The sequence below is a fragment of the Struthio camelus genome, chromosome 9 (assembly GCF_040807025.1).
Source record: "Struthio camelus isolate bStrCam1 chromosome 9, bStrCam1.hap1, whole genome shotgun sequence".
Taxonomy (NCBI): Eukaryota; Metazoa; Chordata; class Aves; order Struthioniformes; family Struthionidae; genus Struthio; species Struthio camelus.
Window position 1 is genome coordinate 9,802,080 of NC_090950.1, and position 26,733 is coordinate 9,828,812.

General features: G+C 39.0%; 2 protein-coding genes across 5 annotated transcripts; one reads left to right on the forward strand and one right to left on the reverse strand.

The window, feature by feature from the left end:
• The first annotated feature begins 1,330 nt into the window (after window positions 1-1,330).
• On the forward strand, window positions 1,331-13,846 carry MRPS22 (mitochondrial ribosomal protein S22). Of its 3 annotated transcripts, none has more exons than XM_068954419.1 (9): window positions 1,331-1,487; window positions 1,744-1,864; window positions 2,705-2,859; window positions 3,615-3,779; window positions 5,090-5,233; window positions 5,751-5,834; window positions 6,816-6,961; window positions 8,235-8,343; window positions 8,599-8,768. In XM_068954419.1, the coding sequence occupies exons 3-9, from the start codon at window positions 2,764-2,766 to the stop codon at window positions 8,689-8,691; spliced, it is 837 nt and encodes a 278-aa protein (XP_068810520.1). In that variant the 5' UTR covers window positions 1,331-1,487; window positions 1,744-1,864; window positions 2,705-2,763; the 3' UTR covers window positions 8,692-8,768. The 3 variants fall into 3 exon arrangements, with proteins under 3 accessions (XP_068810520.1, XP_068810521.1, XP_068810519.1); XM_068954418.1 differs by lacking the exons at window positions 1,331-1,487; window positions 1,744-1,864 and adding exons at window positions 2,414-2,531; window positions 13,407-13,846 and having other exon boundaries at window positions 8,599-8,692; XM_068954420.1 differs by lacking the exons at window positions 1,331-1,487; window positions 1,744-1,864 and adding an exon at window positions 2,395-2,531.
• COPB2 (COPI coat complex subunit beta 2) lies at window positions 9,273-26,649 on the reverse strand. Of its 2 annotated transcripts, none has more exons than XM_068954415.1 (22): window positions 26,532-26,649; window positions 24,949-25,086; window positions 24,749-24,835; window positions 22,623-22,749; window positions 20,741-20,889; window positions 19,183-19,329; window positions 17,769-17,868; window positions 17,490-17,632; window positions 17,053-17,252; window positions 16,337-16,447; window positions 15,958-16,046; window positions 15,748-15,854; window positions 15,323-15,466; window positions 14,706-14,836; window positions 14,181-14,388; window positions 13,846-13,956; window positions 12,792-13,006; window positions 12,420-12,512; window positions 12,157-12,337; window positions 11,944-12,012; window positions 10,126-10,215; window positions 9,273-9,616 (listed from the first exon to the last, which is right to left on the reverse strand). In XM_068954415.1, the coding sequence occupies exons 1-22, from the start codon at window positions 26,532-26,534 to the stop codon at window positions 9,521-9,523; spliced, it is 2,739 nt and encodes a 912-aa protein (XP_068810516.1). In that variant the 5' UTR covers window positions 26,535-26,649; the 3' UTR covers window positions 9,273-9,520. The 2 variants fall into 2 exon arrangements, with proteins under 2 accessions (XP_068810516.1, XP_068810518.1); XM_068954417.1 differs by having other exon boundaries at window positions 10,126-10,218; window positions 26,532-26,634.
• Between the last annotated feature and the right edge of the window lie 84 nt (window positions 26,650-26,733).

The window sequence follows — 26,733 nt, forward strand, 5'->3', positions numbered from 1 at the left end:
ACAGCCCCTTATTTTACCTACTAAATAGGCAAAGCAAGAATGCAAGCCCCTGAACTCCCCTTATGCCTTCTTTTTCCCTGAGTTCTTAACCAAACTAGTTCACCCTCAGCAGCCATCTGATCCTTTTGCTCTCCTGAAAGTACCAACAAAAAGGAAATTAATGCCAACTGTGGAGGTGATTTTATATTGACACTTTTCCAATAGAATCCAGACTTAGACCACCAATGTGTTTCAGAGGGGACATCTACCCGTCATCAGATGGCTGCAATTTTCCAACTGCGATTGCCCTGCGATGCATTCAGAATAGTAACTACAGCTAATAATGAATCTTTATTTCATTATCAGTCGTTACACCACTGATACCTTCAAGCTGGTGCTGTATTTTTAAATATAAAAATATAAAGCATCCCATTTAGTATACTCGCTGTCTTAGAATTGTTACCTCGGTCCAAATACAAGAACCAAATAAAAATTTAATCAACCCATCTAATATAAATTGATACTATTTTAGACGTTATATTAACCTGCTATACTTCCATCTCCAGTATAGTTAGCTAGCATTTCTTTTATCCCACCAGCCAAAAGGCTAATCCTCACAGCAGCTGTTACTACTCCAGTACAGAATGAATGTGAATTTAACCTCTCCTGGATACAGCCTAATAAATTCTGTTGTTTTTTCAAGCACTTCTGTGAATTAAAATGGACGTTGGCTTGCCATCTAAATTCATGAACAGGTCTGAAGTGGCTTTTAGGCATGTAGCCAAATAACTTCCCAATTCCCTTATAGGGTATAGCTCTCACTCCAGAGATCTTCCTAGCAAGAACTGGAAAACATCTTCTCCATTTCCTCAGAATTATTTTTAATTTTCTTAGCATTATTTAAACAAATTAAACACAAAATTACATTAAAATAATATTAAGGATTCATTTGCACTCTCTAAATCTCAATGATTTTAACTGAATTGCACCAGTATAAATATGAGAAGAATATCTGACAATGCAAAGGCCAGGCTATTGAAGGATAAAGCTTGAATATAAAATTAAACCACACACATGTGTTTGAGTAGTGAATAAGGCCGAGTAAATTAAAAATATTCCCCAGTACAATGATGATCTATTATTAGAAGCAAATAGATATTTCAGCTGATGCTTGCCTTTACTCTAACTAAAACCAACACATGCTATAAAATCTTCCTTTTCTCAAGGCTTCCATCTCCATTTTCAAACATAACGGAACTTAGACTTTGATTTGGCCAAGCACTTAACTTTAAAACATTTGGAAACCTACACGTTTAAGAATATTATTTGTGTTTCCGTAACTTCCCTACTGGAGATGAAATGCTTCCGGCAGTGCCTGACAGGAAGACATGAGCATCAACGCGTGGTTCTGAACATTTCAAAACTCGAAACGGCCAGGGGCCCCTGTGCAGACACTTGCCGGCCGACAACAGGTTTTCTTTCTCAGTTTCACGCAGCCCCTAACCATGGTCAGTAGGCTGAAATCCACAATAGAAGACATAGACCAGCTAGCAAAACTAAACTCTGAATAATTCCTGGTTAAATATGCGGAGTTATAATAGGTTGGTTATTATGTTAATGAAGTAACACAGCAGTTTTCATTGCGCACCCCTTCCTCACAGCCATTTGATCTGATCTGCCGTATCTAATGGATATAAAATTTTGTACCGGTTTTGCATTTAAATATAGCTAGCTTATTTATTTTCCTTTCTTTACAAAAAAAAGGTGAGGCTCCCCAAACAGCACGGAAAGCCACGAGAAGACTGAAACCATCATGATCAATGACAGCGGCTCCTTTTACCAGTCAGAGGAAACCGATGCGCTGAAAGGGTGCTGCTCTCCTGAGGTACTTTTTAAGGCCTCGACACGGGCCGTTTATTTACTGGGTCCTCTGAAACTCCCCTAAACCACGGGCCGGGGGGGGGGGAGGGGAACTGCCATCTGACAGCCAGGCTGTTCCGTCAGCTCCCATACGAGCGGCCATCTCCGCAACCAAAGCCACTCGATGCTTTACGTTTTATATAAACCACCACAGTGTTTCTCCTCCTCCGGCAGACCGGGACCCGGGCCAGGCGGGCACCTGCCCCTTAACCCCGGCAGCCTGCTAGTCGTCCTCAACTCCTGCGGCTGCTTTACCTCCCGGCTCGGCTCGGCAGCCGCCAAGGCGGCGGGCTGCGCGCGTTTCCCGCCGCCTCAGCCCGGCCCTCCCCGCCGCCTCAGCGGCGCGGTAACGGCCCAAGCGCGCGGGCAGCGCCTTCGCTCTTTTCTGTCAGGCCGGCCGGCCCGGGGGCGGCGGGTTTTCCGTCACGGAGGCGGGCTCAGGCTCCGCGGCGGCGCAGGGGGCGGAGACGGCGCGACTACGCAGGCCGGCGGCGAGAGGCGGGCCGCGCGTAAGATGGCGGCGCTGGGGGCGCGCGGGTGGCTGCGGGGCAGCGCGGCGGCGCCCTCGCGGCTGTGGCGGGCGGCGCCGGCGCTGTGGGGGCGGCGCGCGCGGGGCCAGGACGCGGCGGCTGGTAGGTGAGCGGCGGGCGCGGCGGCGGCGGCGGCGGGTCGCGCGCTGCCCGCGGCCGTTGGGGCCGTTGCCCGGGGCGGGGGAGGCGCTTCCTGAGGGCCGTGGCGTGAGCGCGGCCGCCTCCCGCTCACGCTGTGGCTTGCCGGGTTCACCGCCCACAAAATCCTCTTGCAGGAGACGGAGGCCCCAAGCCTGCCTTTACCGATGAGGCAGTTCAGAATTTGCTCTACAAAATGACAGGACTGAACTTGCAGAAGGTGTTTAGACCGGTTAAAAAGGAGCTGAAACCGCCCACGTACAAGCTCATGACGGAAGCTCAGCTGGAGGAGGTAGGCGGCTGCGCTTCAGTGTGAAGCGTGTGTCGTTTTTAGCGAAAAGCTTGCAACAGTCCATGCTGCTGTAATGCTGCAGCTGAAAACAATACAGTCTCCGACTTATTCCAGCACATATTGTAAATTAGTATTTCTTCGCTTTACATGAACATGACTTTTTTTCTTTCTCTTTTTTTTTTCTATTGGCTTTGTGGTGTGTGGGAGAAGACTGGATACAGGGCTTCTTTGCTTTTTTTCTTTAGTGACAGATTTCCTTCTCACCCGCCTTTCTTTCCACCTCCTATTGGTAGCATGTGTATTTTTCAGACGTTTAAATGTAGTCTTGGGAGTCCTTTGCCTTTTTTCTATAGTCTAGCCCTGCTCCAGGACCACAGAGGTGTCCAACTGGAGGCAGTTCTCTGGTGAGCACAATCACAGCTATGGGTAAACTGATGGTAGCGGTTTACTTTATGTTTTGGTGGAAATCTACCATGGAGCCTGGCTGAAATGAAGTTAGTGTTTTCAGTAGTACATGTGGATTTTTGTTTTGTTCTTCCTTCCAGCAGCGTGTCTGAGTTATTGGTAAATGGTGTATGTTGGTTTTTATGTGATTTATCCACATAGATATTGAATTAGTGTCTTACTTTTTCTAAACTGCAGGAAAAAAAGATTTATTTCCCTCTAAACTGGAATATTTGGCCAAAAATTGAATGTTAGCTTTCCAATAGAATTTTCCTTATTGTAAAAATTAATTAAACTACTATTGCTATTAGGCCACAAGAAAAGCTACTGAGGAAGCTAAAGAAAAATTAAGAATGCCTCCCGTTTTGAATGAACGAGAGCCGATTGAGGATGTATTAGCAGAAGACAAAATCCTTGAAGGAACTGAAACCGCAAAATATGTGTTTACTGATTTAACTTACTCCATTCCACATCGTGTGAGTAACTGAATATATAAAGAAATTTTAAGAGTTTGGCTCTTTTTAAGAGTTTGGTTTTGGTTTGGTCATTTGTAATTTAAAAATAAGCTTTAGTTTTTAATAAAATACAGTGATGTGTGAAAAATCTGAGGAGCTGTAACTTAAATTCTTGGCACAAGGCAATATAGAAACACATATTTCAAAATATTCTAAGAGATAGTGATAAATTACATTCCAGTGCTCCAAAGCAGGCATTTTGGGGATTGGGGAGGGAAAGGGAGCTGTGTGATGGTTAATTATTTGGAAAGGGGTGCGTATGACTTACAGAATCACAGCTAAGCTGCTTGTTGGGAATGCTGAGTTCACCCATACATCCTGGAAGCTTGGTGTGGGATTGAATTGTCTAATGCTGTGCATAGACCAAAAGCTTGAACTACTTTAAAATTGCAAAGATGTGGTGAAAAGTCAAGTAAGTGATAATAATTTATGAGAAAGCTGTGAAGAGGAGTCCTCAAACAGAGTTGTAGCATGTAGGGATGGAGAAAACAATTAGATTACCTTTGATCTGGCTTATGTAATGGAACTTCTGGATTGTCTTAAACAGCAGTAAGAGGCCAGAAAGATTTTCTATGTATCATCGCGATTTGAAGAAATCTGCGTGGTCCAAACATGCATAATATTGATGATCTTGGAAAAAGAATTGCTAAGTCTTCCCTCTATTATTTGAGAACTCTCCCAAGGAACCTGATACTTATTTTTCTGCCTCAGTGTATTGAAAACTTCCTTATCCCAATGAACTCCTGGCTGTCTGTAGCCCTAAATCAAGTACACTTGTGAACAGATCTGAATGCGTTGTATCGGTTTTAGCTATGCTTTGTTTTGCCCTTGCTGAAAGCATGGGCTTTGCATTTGCTCTTACTTGATTGTTGCTCCTACCTCTGGAACAAGATTTAAAAAGTACTTGCGTTACGCTTGCGTTCTTAACTTTGTGTACATTATTAAATGAGTAAAATCAGGCCAGCAGCAGCACTTGCTCCATTCTCTGGCTATTAGTGATGTTTCATCTCTGTAAATTTTGCAGAGCTGTAGCTTGCCTTTAGTGTAAGCACATGCACAGTTATGTCTATGTGCTAAGATTAAGGTGCAAACGTAGTGCTTAACTAGCAGAGACAAAGGGAGAAAAATGGATTCAGCATATACTAATTGCCAGAAATAAACTCTTGAGTTTCAGATGAGTTCAGGTATGGTAGGACTTTCCCAACCAAGACATTGGGTCTGATGTGAAGAGAAGACTAGAGGAGATAACTTACTGCTTTTCTTACTTTCAGGAGCGTTTCATTGTGGTTAGAGAACCAAGTGGTGTATTACGCAAAGCATCCTGGGAGGAACGAGACAGAATGATACAGATATTCTTCCCAAAAGAAGGGCGCAGAGTCATTCCCCCAGTCATATTCAAGGATGAACACCTCGTGGTAAGGTTTTCCTGGTTTTGAAAACTAATTATTTGTATTTACTTAGTTTTGCTCTAACAGAGAAACACTGTTGTCTGGACAGAGTAGTAGCTCTTAATAAGCCTGTCTGTATGTTTTAACCTGCTTGAATTCTGTTTTGAACAGTTGCTCATCAATATAATTTACTTCAATAAAGTGCCAGATAAACTAGACCAGATAAACCCTGGGTTGGTGTTTTTTAAAAAAAAAAATTTTTTTTTCCATACTATGAACCCACTTTTAATTGTTATCCATTGATGAAATTGTATGCTTCAACTGAAAACACAAACTGGTGTTGTAGAAACAAAAACTGAGAAGCACATTCATGTTATCAAGACAGTTATTGTGCTTTTTGCCAGTTTGTCGTGAGACTAAGCGGATACTTTTTTTACTTTTTTTTTTTTTAAAAGAACAGAAATGTTCTGGCTACCATCTAAATTTTAGATAACTGGAATGGTGCAATACTGAATGTATTACTGAATTTGAACTGTCGTTTTAGACTGTGTTTCAGCAAGACCGTCATGAGGATATCCTTAACATGTGCATTGCGCAGTTTGAGCCAGATTCAGCTGACTATATCAGAGTGAGTTCACTTGCTTTTTTCCTAATTAAAAAATCCAGTATTAGTGAAGAACTTCAGGGTTTATTTTGTAAGTGTAAGTATTATCTGAGGATCATAGTTGCTGTTCAGACATGCTTTTTCTTCCCTATGGATTATGTGTCATCCTTGTGATGAGCTTTTTGCGTTCTTGCAGAGAAGTAAAACAGGGTCCTGTTTAAATCATATTTGTAACAGTATAAAAAGAACTGTAGATGCATTAAATAGTGTTTACACAGATATTACTGGTATCAAAACAAAATTAACGATAATGCCCATAACTGACTGCGACCAGAGCTGTTACTTCTCTCATGTGAACTACTATATCAGTATTTGAAAGGATTGAATATATAAGTGACGAAGTGCATCTGAGAACATCATATACAAAATAAACTACTATTTGTGCTAAAGGCTAGGTATAAAAATATACCTGCAGCTGAAATAGTTAATTTTAGTAACTGTAGTTACTGGTGAATATGTTAATCTACTGTTGCCTGTAAAATTTTCATTGCTTGCATTTAGGCTGCAATAAAGTTGTAAATCACTTATTAGGAGCATAGTTACTAATGGGCAATGTCTCAAGTAGCTTTTTCAAAGTAACGTTTCTCCTCTTTGCTCTAATTTTTCTTTCCTCTTAAAGAATAGATTATGAATTGAGGTCAGTGGAATGAGGGTTCAAAGGTTATGCTCCTGCCCTCCCTAGACTGTCAGTACATAGCTGTTTAGCTTCCTCTTAACATGCAAATGTATATATCTGGGTACAAAGAACTGGTTATCCTGGTGTTGTCCAGAATTAGATCTATAAAGTTTTGAAGCACCGTGGTTCAGCCTGTGGCTTATTCCTGCAGTTCAGGGAGATTTGAAAATGGATTGGATTAAAATCTTAAAAACAAGTGAGGATTTGAGGGGAGAAACTGTCAACAAGCTCTAATCATGCTATTGACATGGAAACCTTTCTGTGTATAGGTTCATCATCGGACATACGATGACATTGAGAAACATGCTAAATACGAGCTGCTCCGTTCAACAAGACACTTTGGAGGAATGGTATGGTATCTAGTAAACAGAAAGAAAACGGACGGCTTACTAATAGATATGATCCACAGAGACTTGTAAGTGTTGTTTGTCAGTTATTTGTTTGGATAACCATAATTAATACTAAAAAAGAACAAGTTCCATTGTTTGAGAAGAAAAATAGTGTTTTTGTAAGATGCAAAAGTTTTCACTTGCACAAAACTATTCGCTAGCAGTAATTCTTATATGTAAAGAGATCCAGAATGGAAGCACCAGCGACAGTAGCATCAAACTAGGTTTCTGCAGAAGTTAGTAGTTCTGGTTCCTGTTTTTTTTGTTGTTGTTGTTTGTTTGTTTTCTGCCCTGTAATTGACAGTGCACTCCCAGCTCTGGGCACCACTGATTTTAAAGCCTCACAGTTTCATACTACTGATCTTGATTTTTAGCTTTTAAGATTCACATGCTCTTAAAAATTGCTCTAAAACTAAGTCTGCTTTTTTCACATGACTGTAGCAGGTAGATTAAACAATGGGAACTGATTGTTATACTTTTATTTTATTTTAAATCCAAGACGGATTTCCGTAAGAAAAGTTGTTAAATGCATTGAAAATTCACTCAGGCAAATAATATTTAATTTTTCAAAATTGCAGTTGAATTAGGACAAATGTATAAAATTGGAACTCAGAGTTGCAGTGATGTTAGCATTTATTCCTTCTGTTGATTTTGCCAACCTTTAATGGTTAATCAATCAGATCTTACCTCCAGTTCTGAGGATATGAAGACATACAGGGAAGTTCCAGTTTTGGTTTGGGGATCCAATTATTAAAGGGAAAATCCAAATACTTGGACCATTTAAGTTACTGGAGTTTGGAGCGTCTTCTCCTGCCACATACCTACTTCCACTATATGTTTAGCTTTATGTAAACACAACACTTATTCCAGTTTAATTGAAGCTTAGGCTAGGTGTCACAAGACTTCAATACTAGTTTTGTCAAATACACTGATCACTGCAGTCAGTATTGGAAAACTAATTGTTGGCATGGCTGTTCCATTAGTTATTATTGGGTAATTCATTGTATTTTAGATAGATAGATTACAACTTAATTAGAGCTGAACAGTAGATGAGGCTTAAAGTACAGCATGGATTGGTTTCTGTACCTTATGTGATATATCCTGGTGTTCATGCAATTCTGGTCCTCCTCAAGGACAGATTGCCATTGCAGTAGATTAGGGGGTGCCCGTGTAGATATCTATTTCTACTGACTGCACAGTCAGTGAGAGCAGAAACATCTGAAAGCTTGTTAGTGTGCAAGCAAACTGTTTGAAAGTATTTACAAAGTAACTGCTACAAATGAGTTTTTTTTTGTTTAGGTTGGATGATGCTACAAGTTTAATCACACTGTATCATATGCTTCATCCTGAGTGTCAATCAGCAAAAGAAGCTAAAGAAGGAAAACTTAATGGAGTGGACCTGATCAAGGTATGCTTTTCTATGGTAAGCTTAATTACCTATAGAAGGGAAAGGCCTCCAACAGCAAGAACCTAGTTAATAGCCTTAGAACTGTCTTACTTTAAAAAGCACGTATTCAAGTAAAGTGTTTATGTTCATTTTTTTCTACCTACAGTGACAATATGTCAGCTGTAGCCAAGTGATGTAACATGGGTATGGTAATCTCATTGTATAAGCAAGTGTGCTATTTATTGTACAGTAATTCCTGTTGTACCATGTTTATAGGTATTTGCGAAAACTGAATCACAGAGAGAAGGCTATATACAGCTGTCCCTTCATGCTTACCAAGAAGCACTGGCTACTTCTACAGCTTCATGAAGTAAACTTAAGTCTTACATCTGTTTATAAACATTCTCTGTACAGGATTCTAAAATAAAAACTTTTGACAACTGTTAGTGTTCTGGAAAAATTGTACAAGAATATAGTCAGTATAAATTGTTGTTGTTTTTAAAAAATATTGTAAATGAACTGGCAGCTGTTTTTCCTTCTTGCTTTGAAGGGACAGTAGGCCCTGAGTTTAATTCCTTTACAGTGCCTACACTTCATTTTACTTCTTGAGTAAGTGTATATTCTAGAGAGATTGATTTGGGAAAGTGTTAACTGAGCCCTCAGATTGTTCTGTTATTTGGAAATTTAGCTAAAAGGGTGAAGTGTTAGTGGTGGCTAACAGCCTAAAACAATAAATGGGATCCTGCTTCTCCATGGATGCAAGCTAAGTGATACAGCTGAGCAGTAACTGGACAGGTAAGTGCAACATAGAGGCATGAATAATAAAAAGAATCATTTTAAATACTAACGCTTGGCTACCATGATCACTCCTAAGGTTAGTTATAGACACTATTGATGAAGCTAGGTTAAATGATCTTAAATACTAGAATTACAAGTCACAGAAACCACAGGACTGTTTAAAATGGTTTATTAGTTTCTTGATAAATGAAAAACAGTTCTTCATATGCATAGTGAATTTCAACACAGACCGATTTTATTGATACAGTTGCTGGGTCTGCCTTTCTCCCTACATGTTACATGGTCCACCTTCAGTTTAAAAAAAAAAATAATAATAATCAAGCTAACTTAGAACATTTGTCCATAGAACTTCATTCCTTTATTTGGAGTAAAGGATTTGGTCATCTAAAAAAAATTCAGTTCACTCATCTAAGATCTCTTCATCCAAATTGATATCTGTGGTATCAATATCCTCAAGATCCAAGTTATCTAAGTCATCTTCCAAGTCCAGAAGTGTCTAGGAAAAGGAAAGACAAGATTACAGAGATACTAATATGGTTACATGTTAGCCAGTACTTGTGATGACTGGAACTTGCTTCTGGATGAATAACACATTTTGCCAAGCACCGAGCTTATACAGTCAACTAGGACATAAGTATTCAAATAAGCTGCAGAGAGAAGCTATGTTCTTGGTATGAACTAGTGTAAAAACAAAAACCCCTCTCCCCCAACCCCAAAGAGCTTTCAGAGTTACAACTTTTTAAACATGTACTGACCAACTGGTTTTTTTGACTCTACACTTTTCCCCCCCTCTAAGCTCAGAAGGCTGTAGGAGCTGGGCTTTATCACTGTGTATAACAAGGAGGAATCTACTTGCTATAACTGCGCTAACCAGTCCAGTTGGTATTGAGACAAAGTGACACCCTCTAGAAGCTGGTGGTCTAGAATCAAATTGTTAGTTTAGTCTATAGCCTAAAAAGAATTCAGTGGTGTACTTCAGCATTCCTTCCCTTCATATTTAAGTACCTTTTGTTCTTTTGTTGAAAGTAGATCAGAATTCTGTGAAACTGAATTCATCGCTTCTGGTTTAAGAGACAGAACTGGTTCTTCAGCCTGCTTCTAATGAAAATGACATTCTTTAAGTAATTTCTTTTGAATTTAAATTCTTACAAAGGCAAGTAGACAGACAGCAGACCCATATCTTCCCCTAAGTCACTGCGGTTCTCTTCCACAGCTTCCCTAAGTAACTCTTGAACCATGCTTCCACAGCTACTAGAGTTCCAGTCCTGCTTGTTCTACTGGAGCTTCCCTCTTCCCCTCATGCCCCTGCTTTGTTTACCTCCAATTATAGAAAGCAGTTCATGATATTGAACACAACCAACCTTTAATGAACATCAGTTAAGTTCAAAGACAAGTGCTGTGAGAAAACAGTGATTTTCAGGGTCTTCAACCCAAAGGAGATTAGGTTCCTCTAGATTTGTCACAAAGAATTTAGCCAAGAACAATCCTCTTTTCAGACACAAGGCTAAAATAGCAAAACAATTATTGACCATTGCAACTTTCTATTTTTACTGCCAAGTAACTTTGAAGAGGTTACTTAGGTGAGCAGTACAGTCTCAGGAGTAAGTTAAGTGGCCTAGCAGATGCTTAATATTGGGAGGAGAACTAGTCCAATGTTTCTGCATAAGTGTGAATTCTGCCCAAAGTAGTCTACAACCAATTGAAGGCAGGGCTAAACTATTCTGGAAGCTTTTGCCATTCACTGTGAATGTGGTGATAGTTTCAAAGCTAAAGCTCAATTTAAGACACTGCTACTCCAGGAAAAAATGCAGACTTGCAGGTCAGAGGCTACACCAACTTGATTATATTCTTAACACAGGTGATGGTCCTTAGCACAGTTGCTGGGCTTTGTGTTCCCTATCATATAATGGTTAATGTTCATCCTTCTTTCTTTACTGCTATACAAGTCTTAGGCTAAGATAATCAGTTAATGCCATTATTGAGGCACTAGTATTATTCTGTCATTCATGTTTATCTTATTTTATTTACATAACTGTCTCCTCACTACAAACTTTGCATATTCAACCTCAGTTGTAAAAGAGGGCTGCAGTTTGAGGATCTCCTATACAATCATGAACTGAATGCAAAGATTAATTCCAATTCAATACGTTTCTCCTACAGTGCTACTTCTGTATCCTCTTCAACAGATGTGCACGCAGGTTTGATTTTGCTTAAATGACGTTTGCTTTAACACATAAGAAGTCACTAAACCACTTGAAAGTAACAGAGGTGGTCACAGAGCTCAGTTTGAGTTACTTAGAATATTGATTAGGAAGTATTTTCAAATAATGGAGGAGGATTCCTAGTCAATTAGTTATGGAATAGTCTTTTTCCTTAAATGTTCGTCCAAGCTAAGAATATGAAGTGTTTTTAATTGCTGTGATATGCAAGTTTCCAGGTTCCAGCTCCTGAACTTTTAGAATGCTGGAAGCAGTTAAGGCAGAAAATGTTTGTATGTGTAATTCATCCTGCAGAAAAATAATAAGTTGGTGATTAGTCACATGCACTTCAATAGTGACTGTCCTCTGTTCTAACAAAAGATGATCCAAGTTAAGTCACCACAAGAAAGAAATTATTTCTTAGTCAAGAAGTTAGTAGTTATGAAAACAGATTCAGAAGTCTGAGGCAAAAGAACATGGAACTCAGCAGCAGTTCTCACAATACTTGTAATAAAGCCAACAACAGTTTGTCTGTTATTGGTGAAATATTATCCAGGGTAGATGTTATTGTATGATAGTGGAGTTGCTTCTTTCTTAAACTTCATTCGTTAGTAGTAACACTGACCTGAGATGCCATTACTCCAGAAGGCTTGAAACCTTTTGCTTCTTCAAGTAAATTTCTTTCTTCATTTGGCTAAAAGCAAAAACATGGTTATGGAATGTTTAAGAGATTTCACTGAATCATTTAAATCTGAATCTACGTATCACTAAAGGTTTTTCTTCTCTAGAAGAAAAAAAAAAAAAAACACCACCCAACGAACTCCCACTGTTTACTTACAGTGACAAGGGGATATTCCCTGGCTGGCCGCAAGTCAGCAAGACTTTGTTTGACATATTCTTCAACAACAAAAGCTTCCTTTAGGCCAGGGAAAAGATTCTCATATTCTGTAGGATCAGCAAGGGATTCAGCAGCTTTTTGATTGACTTTAGAAAGATTCTCCCGCCACAGTTTAACAACCCTGGAGATGCAAATGATACTTTGCTGCATACAGCTAATTTGGACAGTAATACTCTTACTTTGCATATGCTTTGAAAAGTTACCTTGAAACCTGGCTTGGCAAATATGTCCGTGCAAGAAAAGCAGCTTCTGGGAGACGCCCAGTTTTAATCAGCAGTTCCAAACATGAATCAAGCCTAAAAGATTTTAGAACGTGATTTTAATGAGTATGTTTAATAAAGACAGACTTGGCATTAGATAAGCTGTTTATTCCATGACATTACTAAGCTACTTTCAGGTTTAAAAAGAAGTAGCCATCATAAAACACAACAAGCTTTTCCGAAAAGATACGTGCCACTATCTTTCTCTATGAAGTTTTAAGTTTTGGTGTGGTGTAGTTAATTTGAAAAACCTGAGGTCTTTCACATTTCAGAAAACAGAATGAGAACATTCACAATCTCTTGCCTGATACTTACTTTCCCTGCAAGAAGTAGCTCATAAACGCTACGTTGTTCTTGCCATCCTTTTCTGCTCCTTCAGCTAACTTATTCACCATATTAGCATTTCCTGAAGCTGTAGCCAAGAGCAATAGACCTCCATAGTCTTGTGCATGGTGGAGACATTCCTGGGCTAAACCAAACTGGCATTTACTAATGGCAAGCTCAGCAAGTTGCTTCCATTTCTGTTCTGACTAATGGTACAAAGAGGGGAGGGAATAAAAGAAAGAAAGAAAATCAAAATTTTCAACAGCATTTAAAGATGTTTAGATCTTTCAATAAGGAATGTAAGTTTACTCGTTAAGGTACTATATCCCATCATTATATTTGCCTTCCTTTTGAGACGTTACAATTATTACAGCTTCAAAAGGCATCAGAGTGCCACACACTGAAAAACACAGATCATTACACAGCTATACCGCTATATAAAATAGGAGAGTTTTCCATAAGACACGGAGGGAGAAGCTAGAAATAAGTTTGGATAGTAAGACAGTATTAATCTTTTATTGAAAACTCCAAAATTAACCTCCAGAACATAAAAGCATTGTGCCTGCAAGTTATTATTCTACCACTAACTTCATTATTTTACAACAGGAACAACGAGATCAATCCTCTGAATAATGGTTATGGACCAAATCAACCCCTGTCAGTCTTCCTAGCGCACCAGAAATAGCCTAAGTTTGCCAAGGCTGGAACAAAGGCTCAGAGGCCTCCTTCCCACCGTTGTTGCTATTTCTCCTCTCACTGATCAAAACTGGAGATTAAGGCTTGGCTGTTGGTTCAGTTTTATGCTCTCCAAGAGCTCCTGTAGTTTTCTGAGCAGACGTTCTCTATCCCCACTCCAGAGCTTACATTCCTTTGAATTACAGGAGCAGAAGAACTTTACACCTAGGAAGCTGAGGGTGTGTTTACAGTGTTCAGAGACCTATTCTGCATCTCCACATACCACTGCCATGTCTGTGCACAAATACGGGGCCTTGCAGACTCATTCTAATACCCAGAATTAGTGTGAATCACCAACAGTTAGGTTTACCTCTGCTTCCACTGCAAGCTGATATGCAATTTTTAATTCTCCAAGTTGAAGAGCAAGTTCAAAACGATGCTCGGGATCTGTGGATACGGCAAGAGCTTGTTGTTTGAAGCCCTACGATAAAAATCTGAAAGTAAATCTCTGGTCTGTCACATCAAATAGCATCCTAGGTGTTCTAACAAAAACCCTCTAAACAAATGTTACAGTATTCTCAAATAAATATGGATTATTAGAGTTTTAGTTTACAAATAATACGGCTGCTTTCGGCTAAGCTAATTCACCTAGAAATGTGAATAAACTGATTAAGTTTCTGATGACTAAAAAAATAGTTCTCTTGCCTGTTTTTCAAGAAAATGTGCAACTCTGGTTCTCTGTTCTTTTGGAATTGTGGGAAGAACTTTGTCAGCCATACTGAAGTCTCTTCTCATCACAGCAGTTTGATATTCAAGCACTGAGACCAGCAAAGAGTAGCTAACAATGTTTAGCTCTTTATCACCCAAATAAAGTCGATTGTCCTTAGGGATATACCCCAAAAGATACATTGTCCTGCAACAAAACAAAGAATATTAATCTTGGATAAATCCACTAGCAAATAGTCCTTAAAAAAAAAAAAAAATCCCACGGTTCTCATAACAGTAACAATACTCAACTGAAAAATTCTAGTTTTACTGTACATACTTTCATGCAACAGCTTATTCCCTGCAACATTACATTAACTGCCTCAAAACATACATTAGCATGATGTGGTAAGGGGGAAAAAATAAAAAAGTAATGCAGGGCAAACAGCTGACAAGATTCACCTTGTCTTGACTTATTTGAAAAAAACATTTTAACACTTGCTTACGACAAATTCAGCAACTTACCTGTCTAAATGGGCAATAGTGACAATTTCTCCTCCAACATAGTAGTTGAGCCTGTTCACAGAACTGGTGTAAATAAAGCAGTCACCTACCCACAAGCCTGTTTTCACAATCTCTTGAATCTCACCAAGAACCTGCAAATTAAGGTTATTTTTTATTAGCTATATAAAAGGTATGTTTTCTGCTATATTAAGACTATAGCAGTTTCAAATTAAACTTAGTATTCTACATTTCAATAGATAACTGGACTCAAACTTCAATCACATTTCAAAACTTGAAAATTGCAGAAATTGCAGAAAATTGCATACTACTCAAGTATGTGTTTTAAGAACAACCACTATAACTATAAGAACAGTAAACAGATGTCTGAAGAGAAATCTAGGTATCAAGATCTCTCAGGCTGGACTTCAAACAAAGGTACTCTTTCCAGGGAGAGTCTTTGGCATACCAAATAAAATGGTAAACAGTGTTCTTCAGGCAAACATATACTGTGTGGTACTCAATGTCCCAGAAACTAAAGTTGAGTAGTACTACATTAAGGACTACTTTGTTATGCTTTGGAAGGAGTTGTTTCAATAATCTCTAACCCTTGTCACATTCCATTTTTAAACAGAATTTACCTCAAAAGCATCTTCAATTCCATCTTCAGTGACTCCTTCATGTGTTTCTTGGGCTGCTGCAACTTTTTCTGATAGATATTTCAGAATGAAGAATGACTCTTCTGTAGCAATGCAGACAAGCTCACCCGAGTCAGACCAGAAAATCTGTATCATCAGAATCAATAATGGCACCATTTAACAGACCTCAGGTTAAGAAAGGAAGACGTACAAATTAACGTTAAAAAGTACTAACTCTCATAGCAACTTTAGGAACTAAGAAGCCAACGCACACGTAAGAGGTTTCCCTCTGCTACAAGAGTGAAATAAGCTTCAAAAGTTATTACCCTGTGATTGTCAGCTTGGTTTCATTCAAGAAAGTCAGCTGCCTAGTCAAAACTCAATAAAGCCAGACACGTAAATATATTCAGTTCCATCTAGACACTCACATGTTTGGGCTGAATTTCAATTCTGCGTATCAATTCTGTGTTCTCCCAATCATAGAATGCCAAACCATTAACAGATCTGACACCCAACAGGAAGCCTCCATAGATGCCTGTAAGAAAATAAAGGTAGAAGAAACTGGCGTTGTAGGGAAAGGGAAAAAATAAAAAAAAAAAAAAAGCAGCAGTATGTGTATTCTAAAAGTAAACACCCACCTTCTGCTCCAAAGTCTGGTTTGAATGACTTCTTCTCTTTGAAATTTTTAAATATCTTCACAACGCTGTTGCTCTCCCTGATTGCATATCTAAATAGAGATTGCATTGTAAAAACTGTTATTTGGCTGCTAAAGTAGCAAATTACTAAAAACATAAGCTGACACAAAACAATTGCTATTGCATTTGATTAGTCTTCAAAAATTAGCAGAGTGCCACACACTGAAAAGCGCGTTTATGAGAATTCATAAACGTAGCACATTTATGAGAATTTTTAGTCAAGACAAGTTTTATTCTTCAGGCTGGTTTACAGATTGTACAGCCTGAAAACTAGCAGCAGTAAATTTAAAGATAATACAAAAGCAAAATTTACAATACTTACTCGGAAGAATCGTGTGCCCACACAAACTCCTGGGCAGAACCAAAACTCTTGTTTCTCAAAGCCATAGCTGTGTAAATGATGTATTCACCATCACCACACACTACTACAAACCTAGACCAAGAGAAAGAAGCGCTGGTCAGACACCTGCATTCAGTTGGATAGGCACGATCAGGTAGACAGATAATCTGGAAAGGTACTAGAGACCCTAGCCCAGTATGATCACTGCAAAGGCAAACAAAATAAAAAGCTTCGGACATTCCAAAAATTTTCATACCACTTGTGACTATGTTTTTGTTTTTTTTTTTTTTAATTTCATGTTACTATCTACTTGCTGTCCCCCTCCTCCAGGTCTTCACCCAGCAGCTCTTCTACCTTGTATCCCTTTCCCTTCCCTTTCCTTCAGTTCACCTTATCTGTTAACAGAGAAAAACAAACTCAAGAGGAGTGATGCAATCATGTGGTTTGCTGCTATTATGTTACACATTTTGCTTTTACTTTATTTTTTCCCCTATCTAGAGGCCAACTTGTCTGTTTAAGCTGTGATCTTTTACAGGCGAGGGCCATCTACTACTCCAATTTTACAGTGCCTGGCTTTAAGGCCACCCATTCTCCATAGCTTCTCAGTCACTCCTAGGGCACATGCAACTAATCGTTTTTAATTCAAGACATTCTTCTATATAAAACACATTTAAGTACTTTGTTCTAAAATCTATTACCGTCCATTAGGGTTGTGCTGAATCGTCTGTGGATAGATTTCACAGCTCCCCATATCCTTTACAGCCAGTGGCAATCTTTCTCCGTCTTTGATTTCAGCATCTCCCATTGCTTTCAAGTTAGCCTGTTGGACTTCTGAATGCTTAGCCCAAATAATTTTTCCATTTGAATCCATGGACATGGCAGGTTCTTCACGACCAAGCTAGAAAGTGTAGCAAAAAAATTTAGCAGATAGAGAAAATACATTCTTGATTAATTTTCTTTTCAGTTTGACATATCTAGTGAAATACCCTGGCTCTGGCTAAAAACGCGAAACTAACTAAAATCAGTTGCTCTGTAAATAGCATAGTAATACAATGCTACAATAGCTACAATAGTAATAAAACACTACAGTAATAAGCCACCATTTCCCATTTGTTTTTCAAATTAATAGCTCTACCTTGACAATAATGCTGCCTTCATCATATCCCAACGCCACATTATTGGATCCTCTTAAACTGGCCACACACCACACTCTCTCCATGCCATAGTTGAGGGTACTTTCAAGGCGGTATGTGCTTGAATGCCAAATGCGCACGGTTCCTAGAAGAAAGAAATACATGCCTTTTATCTTCTCTTAATGGGAGGGCAGGAAGTGTACTACCATATCACTACAGCACTAGCACTTTTCCCATAAATATTTCCCCTATCCTTTATATATCAGAAAAAACAAAATTACCATCTTCTGAGCCTGTGATTATGATAGGCAATTCAGGGTGAAAGCTGACACATGACACATTCTGAGCATGTCCCTCCAGTGTCTGTACACATGTTTTATTCTGCAAGAGTCAGAAGGACACACACAGATAATGAACGCATTGCTACAGCTTTACCTTCATTTCTTAAAAAACAATTAATCCATATATCACTTTGAAAACCATTTGTCTAGACTTACTCCAGCAACATTTATTCCCATGTGGCTAAAGCAACAGTATTAAATATATACTAGAAAACTAAGACAGTATTGGGTTAATTTCTCCTCCCCAGAAGAAAATACTCAAGTTATTTCCCTTGACGTAGCTGTTCCTATTTTCAGAGGGACTTCTGCCTACAAAATATGCTTTCTTAGAGCAGAGATTAACAGCAGATTAAAGCAAGATAAAAAGCAGAATTCACTTCAAAAATCAAAGCAAAATAGGTGTCTGAAAATTATAACAAATGAAGAAAGATATATTGTCTTTGTTCTTTAAGGGTGTCTATTCACAGAGCCACAGGAGGAGTGCATTCTCTGCTCGAGACGGCCAAGCGTAGACTACAGAATTCATGTATACAACTGTACATGGTGCCAAAATTTTAAGCAGATAGTTTTAACAGCCATTACTGCAGTGCATACTTAAATTAATAGCCCTAACAAACTTCTGAGCTCAGATTTACTCTAAAGCAATATGCTTTAACAACCTGGAAGTACTACCTCCTTTAGTGAAGTTTATCTTGCCCTTCTGGCCACTCCTGCATCCGTACACAGGAGGAAAAAAAAAAAAAAAAAAAAACAACACTTACAAGCTCTAGGTTCCAGCAATAGTCCTTGTGTCCAATCTTTCTCTTTCCTGCTAGAGCATTCAAATAAGGCAGTAATGCAATGACTACTTCCCTCCCTCCATGACCCCCGCAAACTGCCAATTACAAGAAGTGTGTAGGAGAAAAAAAAAGAAGGGGAAGGAAATAAAGAAAAATTAAAGAAATAAAAGACAGAAGTGAAAGGAAAGGTTTAGATAGAGAAACAATAGTATTTGTCTAAACACAGAAGAGTACCTCAATCCACAAGAAAAGAGATCCAAAAGGAAAAGGCAGGGATTACAGCTTTACAAGACAGAAAAGTAAAGCCAATAAAAGCAACGTTATCACAAGTTTAGTTTAAATAACCTCAGAGTTAATTTGCACAATTCACAGCAGGTTTTCTTGAAGGTTAAAAAAAATAATTCCTGCCCCTTCCCAAGAAAATACATCATGAAACATTGCCCCTACTTCCTTCTTTACAAGAAGTATAATCTGTTGATGTTTCATGTCCCTTTCCTCTCTTTCTGTGTCTCCATTAATGATTTTGCTAAGGCAAAGTCTGTCTGAGAGTTTATGAAGAGCTGAACACATGATACCTGGTAATCCCAGATCTTAACCAAACGGTCGTCTGCACCTGAAATGAGGTATGGCTTGTCTCCTCCACTATAATAGTCAATGCAGTTTACTCCTTTTTCATGGCCTTCCAAAGTAAAGTTAGGTGAAGAAGAGCCAAGCTGCCACACCTTGCAAGAAAAAAAAAAAAAAAGGAAAATTAGCCACACATAATTATTGATCTTTTCCACCTAGGTCAACCCTGCCAAGCATAAGTTTCCTAACGTATGTTTAAAATTCCAAAGGTGCAGAAGAAGTTTTAGGCGAAAAGCTTAAGCAATTGTTTATCAAACTACAAAACCCCAAACACAAAAATAAGCAAACGTGTCAAGCTGTATATACTGGACTCACATCTCAAAGCAATGAAAATGTTTTCCTTCAAAGTTTTCTTTTGGAATATTAAACCATGCAAGATGCTCTTTGTAGGTAGAAAGATTTTTTTTTTTTAAACCAGATCTAATAGAGCTGGAAAAAGCACTCAACCTTTTGCACATACAAGAATTTTCCCTCTCCACCCCCCAACTCTGTGTCCAACTTTTTTCTTCCAGTTACATTAAAAGTTCTAATAAATAATACCACCTCTATCAACAAAACTTGTCTGGCTTCTGTCCTTAGATCACCAAGACGTCAATAACTAACCCATTTCTGTGCATGTGAGTTTTTTGCCATGCGCACAGACCTATAAACATGGAAAATTTGTCATCTTATCTGAAAAGTGCATTTCAAAACCCTGTAATAACAACTAGAAACATACACATTTCTTTTAGCTCTAAATGTGGGTTTTAGAATGACAAATCCATGCTTAATGACGACTCAAAATCGATCAAGTCAACTTTGATATTTTCCCATGAACATCAGATCAAATCAGCATTTATATACTTCTACCAATCTCAACATCTGAAGTAGTAAGAAATTTAAAAAAAACGGCTTTTAGAGCCAATTTAATAATTTATAGGGAATTTAAGGAAGTCTCTCTGCCAGGATGGCTGTAAATCTACAGTCACAGATATTTAGTCATGGTTTCATAACAAATGAGAATTATCAGAGCCTACCCTAGAAGGTTAGCAAAGCCTTTGGAAAGGATTCAAATAACAGACAGCAAAGGACATGAAAATACAGGGAGAAGCCCCTTTCCTTTGCCTTTTTTTTTTTTTTTTTTTTTTAAAAAAGGCACACGGTTAAAGTCTCTACCTACCACATATATAATCTGGATTTCCCACAAACTACTCAGTGACAGTATAACCATTACCTCCCCCCCAATATTTCGTGTACTCCAACTAGAAGTGTAGCGTTTAATAAATCTTTGAGAACCACATTTCAAAGATCATAAGTGATAGATAATCTTGTAAACTTATTTACTTACTCAGTACATGCATAACTGTTAAACTGTAACTTGACCAATGTACAAGTTCTTGTACAATAAAAATTACATTACTACATGAGTTTTTAAGAATTTTAACCCACTGTCCATGTGATATTAGTGGTTTACATACTCTGTCTGATAATTAATGACTTTTCTTGTTTAAAATACAGTTTCTCTACCTTGATTGTCCTATCCAAAGAGGCACTGGCAAACTGATTATTGTCTTTTGGGTTTATGACAATCTGCATGACATAATGGGTATGTCCTTCAAACACCTGAGAACACGACCACTTCTTATCCCAGTCCCAGAGTTTAATAAGCATGTCATCTGAAAAAAAAAAACAAGCTCATGTTAGTTCAGTGTTCTGATACCTACCTTCTTAAATGACATAATTTTTAGTAACCTCTAGTTCAAGGCTCATTCATACCTTCTCCTTAAAGGGAGGAACTGCTAATATCCAACATTTTTTTTTTTTATCTGTAAGGTTACTGGCCCTTGCAGAAGGGCCATAAGCAATGCAAGATTCTCCTAAAGATTCCCCAGTAAAACAGTCATAAAACTAAGAAATTAGTCTTGTCTAGCACAGCTAAATATACTGTTCCTTTTCAGATGACTCACTTGTCTTAAATAGAGATCAACAATTAAGGTACTGAATTATTAATCTTAAAATATTGGACATATATTATGGAACCGGACCCTTCGCTTTTTTCTGCGGCATCTGCCCTGGTGAGGAATAGGAAGCAAAGACACCCAAATCAACTTCCCAGTATCTTTATTTCAGGAGTAAGCTTATTAGCTTCAACAACAAAACACAGAGAACTATCACAGTTATTTCTGACACAAGAGACTCTGTGCATTCTTGCAGAGCTGTGACAGCATTAGGAAAGCCTCCAAGAAGGAAAAGGACTGAGGGAGCATGATGCTGATGCTCTTGGACAAGATCTGCTGGAATATGGGCTTTTCCATTTTTTAGGTAACAGATTAGCCCAAATAACAAAGAACTGAGTAGTATCTTGGGGGAAAAAAAAAGGTGAAAATTATCCATCCCTTCAATTCAGATTTCCAGAGGAAAATATACTCTAAAACATTGTAAATTCTTCCAAAAATGTTTTTAAACAAGGTTATTCCAGGTTTGACACTGAACTCTAAAAAAAACAGAATGATCGTTATTGTTCCTTAGAATTGATACATAGCTTCACTACGGTACAAACATCATTAAGGTACAAATATCTCTAAAAGCTGAAAATTAAACAGATCAGTTGGTTAAATACACAAGCATGCAAATAAGCACTGGAACCCTGATGATGATTATTACTTATCCCTGACAACTAGATTTTTTTTTTGTTTGTGTCACTAATTTCTTCTGTGTAAGTTGGTGGGTTTTTTTCCAGTAATGATTACATTTTTCATAAAAGCAGAGCCTTGAAGAGCATACAGATTTGATTCACTGTTAATGAAGTATGTTTTAAAAGGATAACAAGCTTATGGACACATCTGATACTTTCAGATGGTAACCTTGACGTAGCATGAAATGTCCATCTGCTCCTTCCTCACACAACCAGCTCTTCAGCTGAGTAGTGTTCCTTTGCCTTCACATGCTCATCTCACAGTCCAGTATGAGAACTGCATGTCTTTTTCTCTCTTCTACTTTTTTGGGCTCGTGTGTGTGTGTGTGCATGTGTTATATTTTATATATATATATAAAAAATATATATATATGGTATGGCAAACTGCCAAACAGTAGCTAATTAGCATTTATATGAACTTTTCATTTGGCACCTACTAAGACTTTTAGGTCTTGCTAACAAGACTTTTAGGTCTTCTCTGACAAGAGCCTAAGCTACTATATTTTCAATCATCAGTACAGTTGATATTCAATTAAAAAAAGTGAATGCATCTAGCAAAAAAATTACATGAGATGACAACTGACATGTTGACTACTTTCTCATGGATTCCTATTTTAGCAGGAATAGTAAGACACACAGTCCCTCCCTGGACAGGAAACAGAAGCCTAAGAATACCTGTTTTCCAAATGTCAAAATATACCAAAATACTCTTACCGCTGCTTGTCAGTATGAAAGGCTGCGTAGGATGTACAGCAATGCAACGAATGTAATCTGAATGTGCTTCAAACATGTGAACTCTTTCCAAGGTGTTGTAATTGAAAACTCTAATTTGCATATCATCCTAAGAAAGAGAGGAAAATCAACTATTAGAACAGGACTCTCTAATACACCTTACGTTCAATGCAAGGTAACTGTAAGAAACACACCATCATTAAAGATTTTGTAACAAAAACATCTTTAAGACGACTTATTATTGATATATGGCCAAATTATAATTTGCTCCAGAAGCCTAAATTATCCTATCTCATTTCAAGGTATTTATAAAATAGAGAGAACTTCAATTAAAATTTCATTTCTAATAGATACATTTAAAATGGTCTTTTGATTAAAAGTAACTTCAAAAATATTTTGAAAATTACTACCACATTACAGGAAAATGAAGAGCAATATTATCCACTATTAAACAACAATGTTAACATTGCAGGGCTAAGACGAAAGAAAATTTAGGACTAAACTGAAAAGGTGCTTTCTACTTGACTTTTTTTAATTCAGTTTTTGAAAAATGATGTCCTGATTTCAGATATGGTATTCTCTCAAAAGTGGTATTCCTGAACCTTCTTTGAAGATCAAATTTTGAAGAGTTATCTGACAAGGAAAAAACATGAGTTAAAACTTTCAATAGTACCCATGGCATATAAGACCATCAGAGTAAGTGAAATTTATGTATTTGGGTAAATTCTATGCTAAATGCTTTATCCAAGGTAAATATTTATCCACTGTCTTTTCTTCTTTCATATAAATTCCCGCTTAAGTGGCAACAACTCCAAAAAACACCCTTCAGAAAGCACAAAATGACATGTGTTCTTCGAGATCCGCCTATCAGTGTAACAAGCATGGGACAAAGAACAAGCAGACTGATGTCACTTTCTCAGAGTCACTGTGATGAGGCCTTGGCCCTGCTGCTGAAAGCCTCTGTCTTGCCCTTTCCTTACTACATCTTGCCACTGCATCACAGCCTCCCTTGGCAAATCAAAGACTGGCACAACTGTACCGTGAATCAGTTCTTTGAAGAACCAACCTAGGTGAAATTAATCTGGCAAAAATAAAAATGCAGTTAACTTGGATCAGTTCCCAAGCCAGTTCCCACACAGCTGTTTGAACTCTTGTGCTGGTAGAGAAGCAACAGCATGGAACCTCTTAGGCAACAGTGCTGACTTATGCCTACTTGAAGTAACTGTGACATGGCAACAAAACGTGACATAACAACAAGAAATTGTTTACTCTCTCTCTTATGGCAGAAGACTAGAATGAAAACATTTAAAGATAAAAATTTTAAGTATTACTTCAATTTAGATTAAAAAAATAAGTGGAGAAAACTTTGACTTTTCAGCCAACTGTGTCTACTTACTTATGCTTTCCACGTACAACTTTTTAACCACCAATCTAAAGGCTGATTCAAGAACATATTGGAGAGGCCTCCATACATGCAATTGTAAGAAGTTACTGCATTAAGATACTGTTAATGTTTTAACTGAGACATAATTACTGTTTCAGTTTGCCGTAATAATAATATAGAATAACTGGTCGATGTTCATTCCATCACAAAATACATGTTATCAAGCTTAGAATACAACTATTCAGCTTAAAGTACTAACCTAACTGAATAAAAGCAAAGTATTTTTCTAGAGACCAACAAAACGTCTCTTAAACTTTTTATTTTAAATATAAACGGGAACAAAAGCAGAAAGCAACTTTTAACTCATTTTACCTTGGATGGTCTAGCGTTTCAGCTTAGTCACAGCAGCACTACTAACATTTAGCCAAATTTGGGTGCTGAATGCGTTCAAGCTGACAGCTAAAGTTGAATCCAGATTTACTGTGCACCAGATCTAGAATTAGCCACATCATTATGCTCTCTCTCTTTTTTTTTTTTTTTTTTTTTTTAAAAGTTTTAAAGCTAACTTAAAGGAGAAAATCTCTGGGTAACCATAATGAATTATTTCTCTCTTCTACAAATTCATATGAAATCCTACTACTTAGTGACATACAAAGGAATGCCATGAAAACAAATCACAGAAAATGGTACTATATACAGAAATCACAAGAAGAAGATAGCTTACAGCTCCTGTAACAACCCAGTTCTTTCTTGCCACAAATTTGGCAGCTCTCACTGGCAGGTCACACACTTCAAAGGTCTTCACCAGCGTCTAAGAAAAAAAAAGAATTATATTAATTATTTGTAGTAATTTAAGATCCTTCTTGTGTATCTAGCATCAGAACATGTATTTCATACACAATAGAGGAAAAACAAAAACATCACCTGTGTTTCATGATTCCAAACGCAGACACTGCCATTGTAAAGGCTAGCCAACATCCATGGCTCTGTGGGATGCAAGTCTACGCTCTTCACCCGGTCAGACCGAGCAGTTAGTTTCCGCTTTATATCAAGTCGGAGAGGCTAGAAACGAAAAAAAGTTCACAATACCAGAGTTATTCCAACATAAATTCAACATAAAAACATCATGGAAGGAAAGGAAAGCTGAAGTTAAACCTTAAAACAACTGGAGCCAATCCTGCTTTTCAGAAAGGAGGCTACTTCTCTCTTATCTGCCTGTCTGCCTGTTTTTGTAGAAGTTTCTGAAAACACATCCCTACCAATATCAATGGGTCCCTTTAATTTACTTTTGTGAACGTTTAAGTGTTTTCTTACTGTAAGTAGTATCTACAGCACAGGCAAAGAAAAGATGCACCGCACAGCTCCTTACAAAGCTCCCTGATGTCCCTGAACTACTAAATCAGAGTTAAGAGAATTTGCTTCTAATACAAACATTAAAATACAAGTCTTCCTTCTCTTTCACTTGAAAATACAGGTGGAGAAGCTAGTTATCACAACTGAAAGAACCAATAATGTAACAACACTTGCCCATTACCAATTTGCATTCACCAAGTTCTTCTACTCTAACAAGTTTTCAGATGTAATACTATGTAGTAAAAACCGGTAGAAAGGAAAAGTTTAAGTCTTCCTATTAAAAAGGCAGGCTGTGACTTTCCACTTTCATCACTGGCAGTCTAATGCTAAAGTACCTAAAATTCAAAAGGCACGAAGTACAGCAAAGCGATTTTCTAAAACTTCTGAGGCACTATAACTTTGTCCAGACACTCAAAAACTGTTGAGTTTACTTAAGGCTCGTCAGCTCAAAAATAGCCTAAGGATTTTCAAGGGTGACGCAAGACGCTGTTGAACAGCATCTCATCTCAGAACCGGACGGGTCCTCTCTGATCGCTGAACACGTTACGTGCCTCGTCCTGAGTAGCAGAACAAAACCAGCAAAACCTGCAGGTGCGTGTGTTAGGCAGCATAAGGAGGAAAAAACACCTCGCTATCATGTAACCTGCAGTCATGACACCTGACGGCAGGGAACGAACTTGTGGTTTACCGTTTCTGCGATAAACACTACAAAAGCAGGCCAGACAAAGCGCATGCGATTCTGCCTTCGCTCCCTGAAACTTCTCTAACATAAGCGGCTAACGGTAACCTCCACGGCAGCTACTTCGGCAGCCGGGGGGTCTGCCCGCCGACGCCACCGCCGCAAGAGACGACCGGGCACCGACTCGCCCCTGCCTCGTGCCCGAGGGGGCCCCCGGCGGGCCCCAAACCGCCCCTCGGCGGTGGCGTTGCGCGGCCCCCGGCAGGGCGCTCCTCCCCACACTGACCCCCGCCTGCGCCGCTTCTGGGAGCGCCCGACACCACCTCCGCGGCCCGGCCCGGCCCGGCCTGCACCGGCGCCCCCCGCCGCGCCCCCCGCGCCGCGCCGCGCCGCGCTCGCCCTCACACAGCGGGGCCCGGCCCGGCCCGGCCCGGCCCGGCCCCGGCGGTGACCGCGGGCCCCCGGCCCCGCTCACCATCGCCCCGAGTGGCCCCGCGGCAGCGCCCAGGTGTCGCTCAGCCCCAGCCAGCCACCGCCGACCGACCGACCGACCGACGTGGAGCTTCCGCCCCGCTGCTCTCGCGAGAGGACCGGCGCGAGAGTTCGCCCCTCGCGATACGGCAGCAGCCCTCCCACGGCATGCCGGGACATGTAGTTGCCTCTCCCCCCTCCCGGCT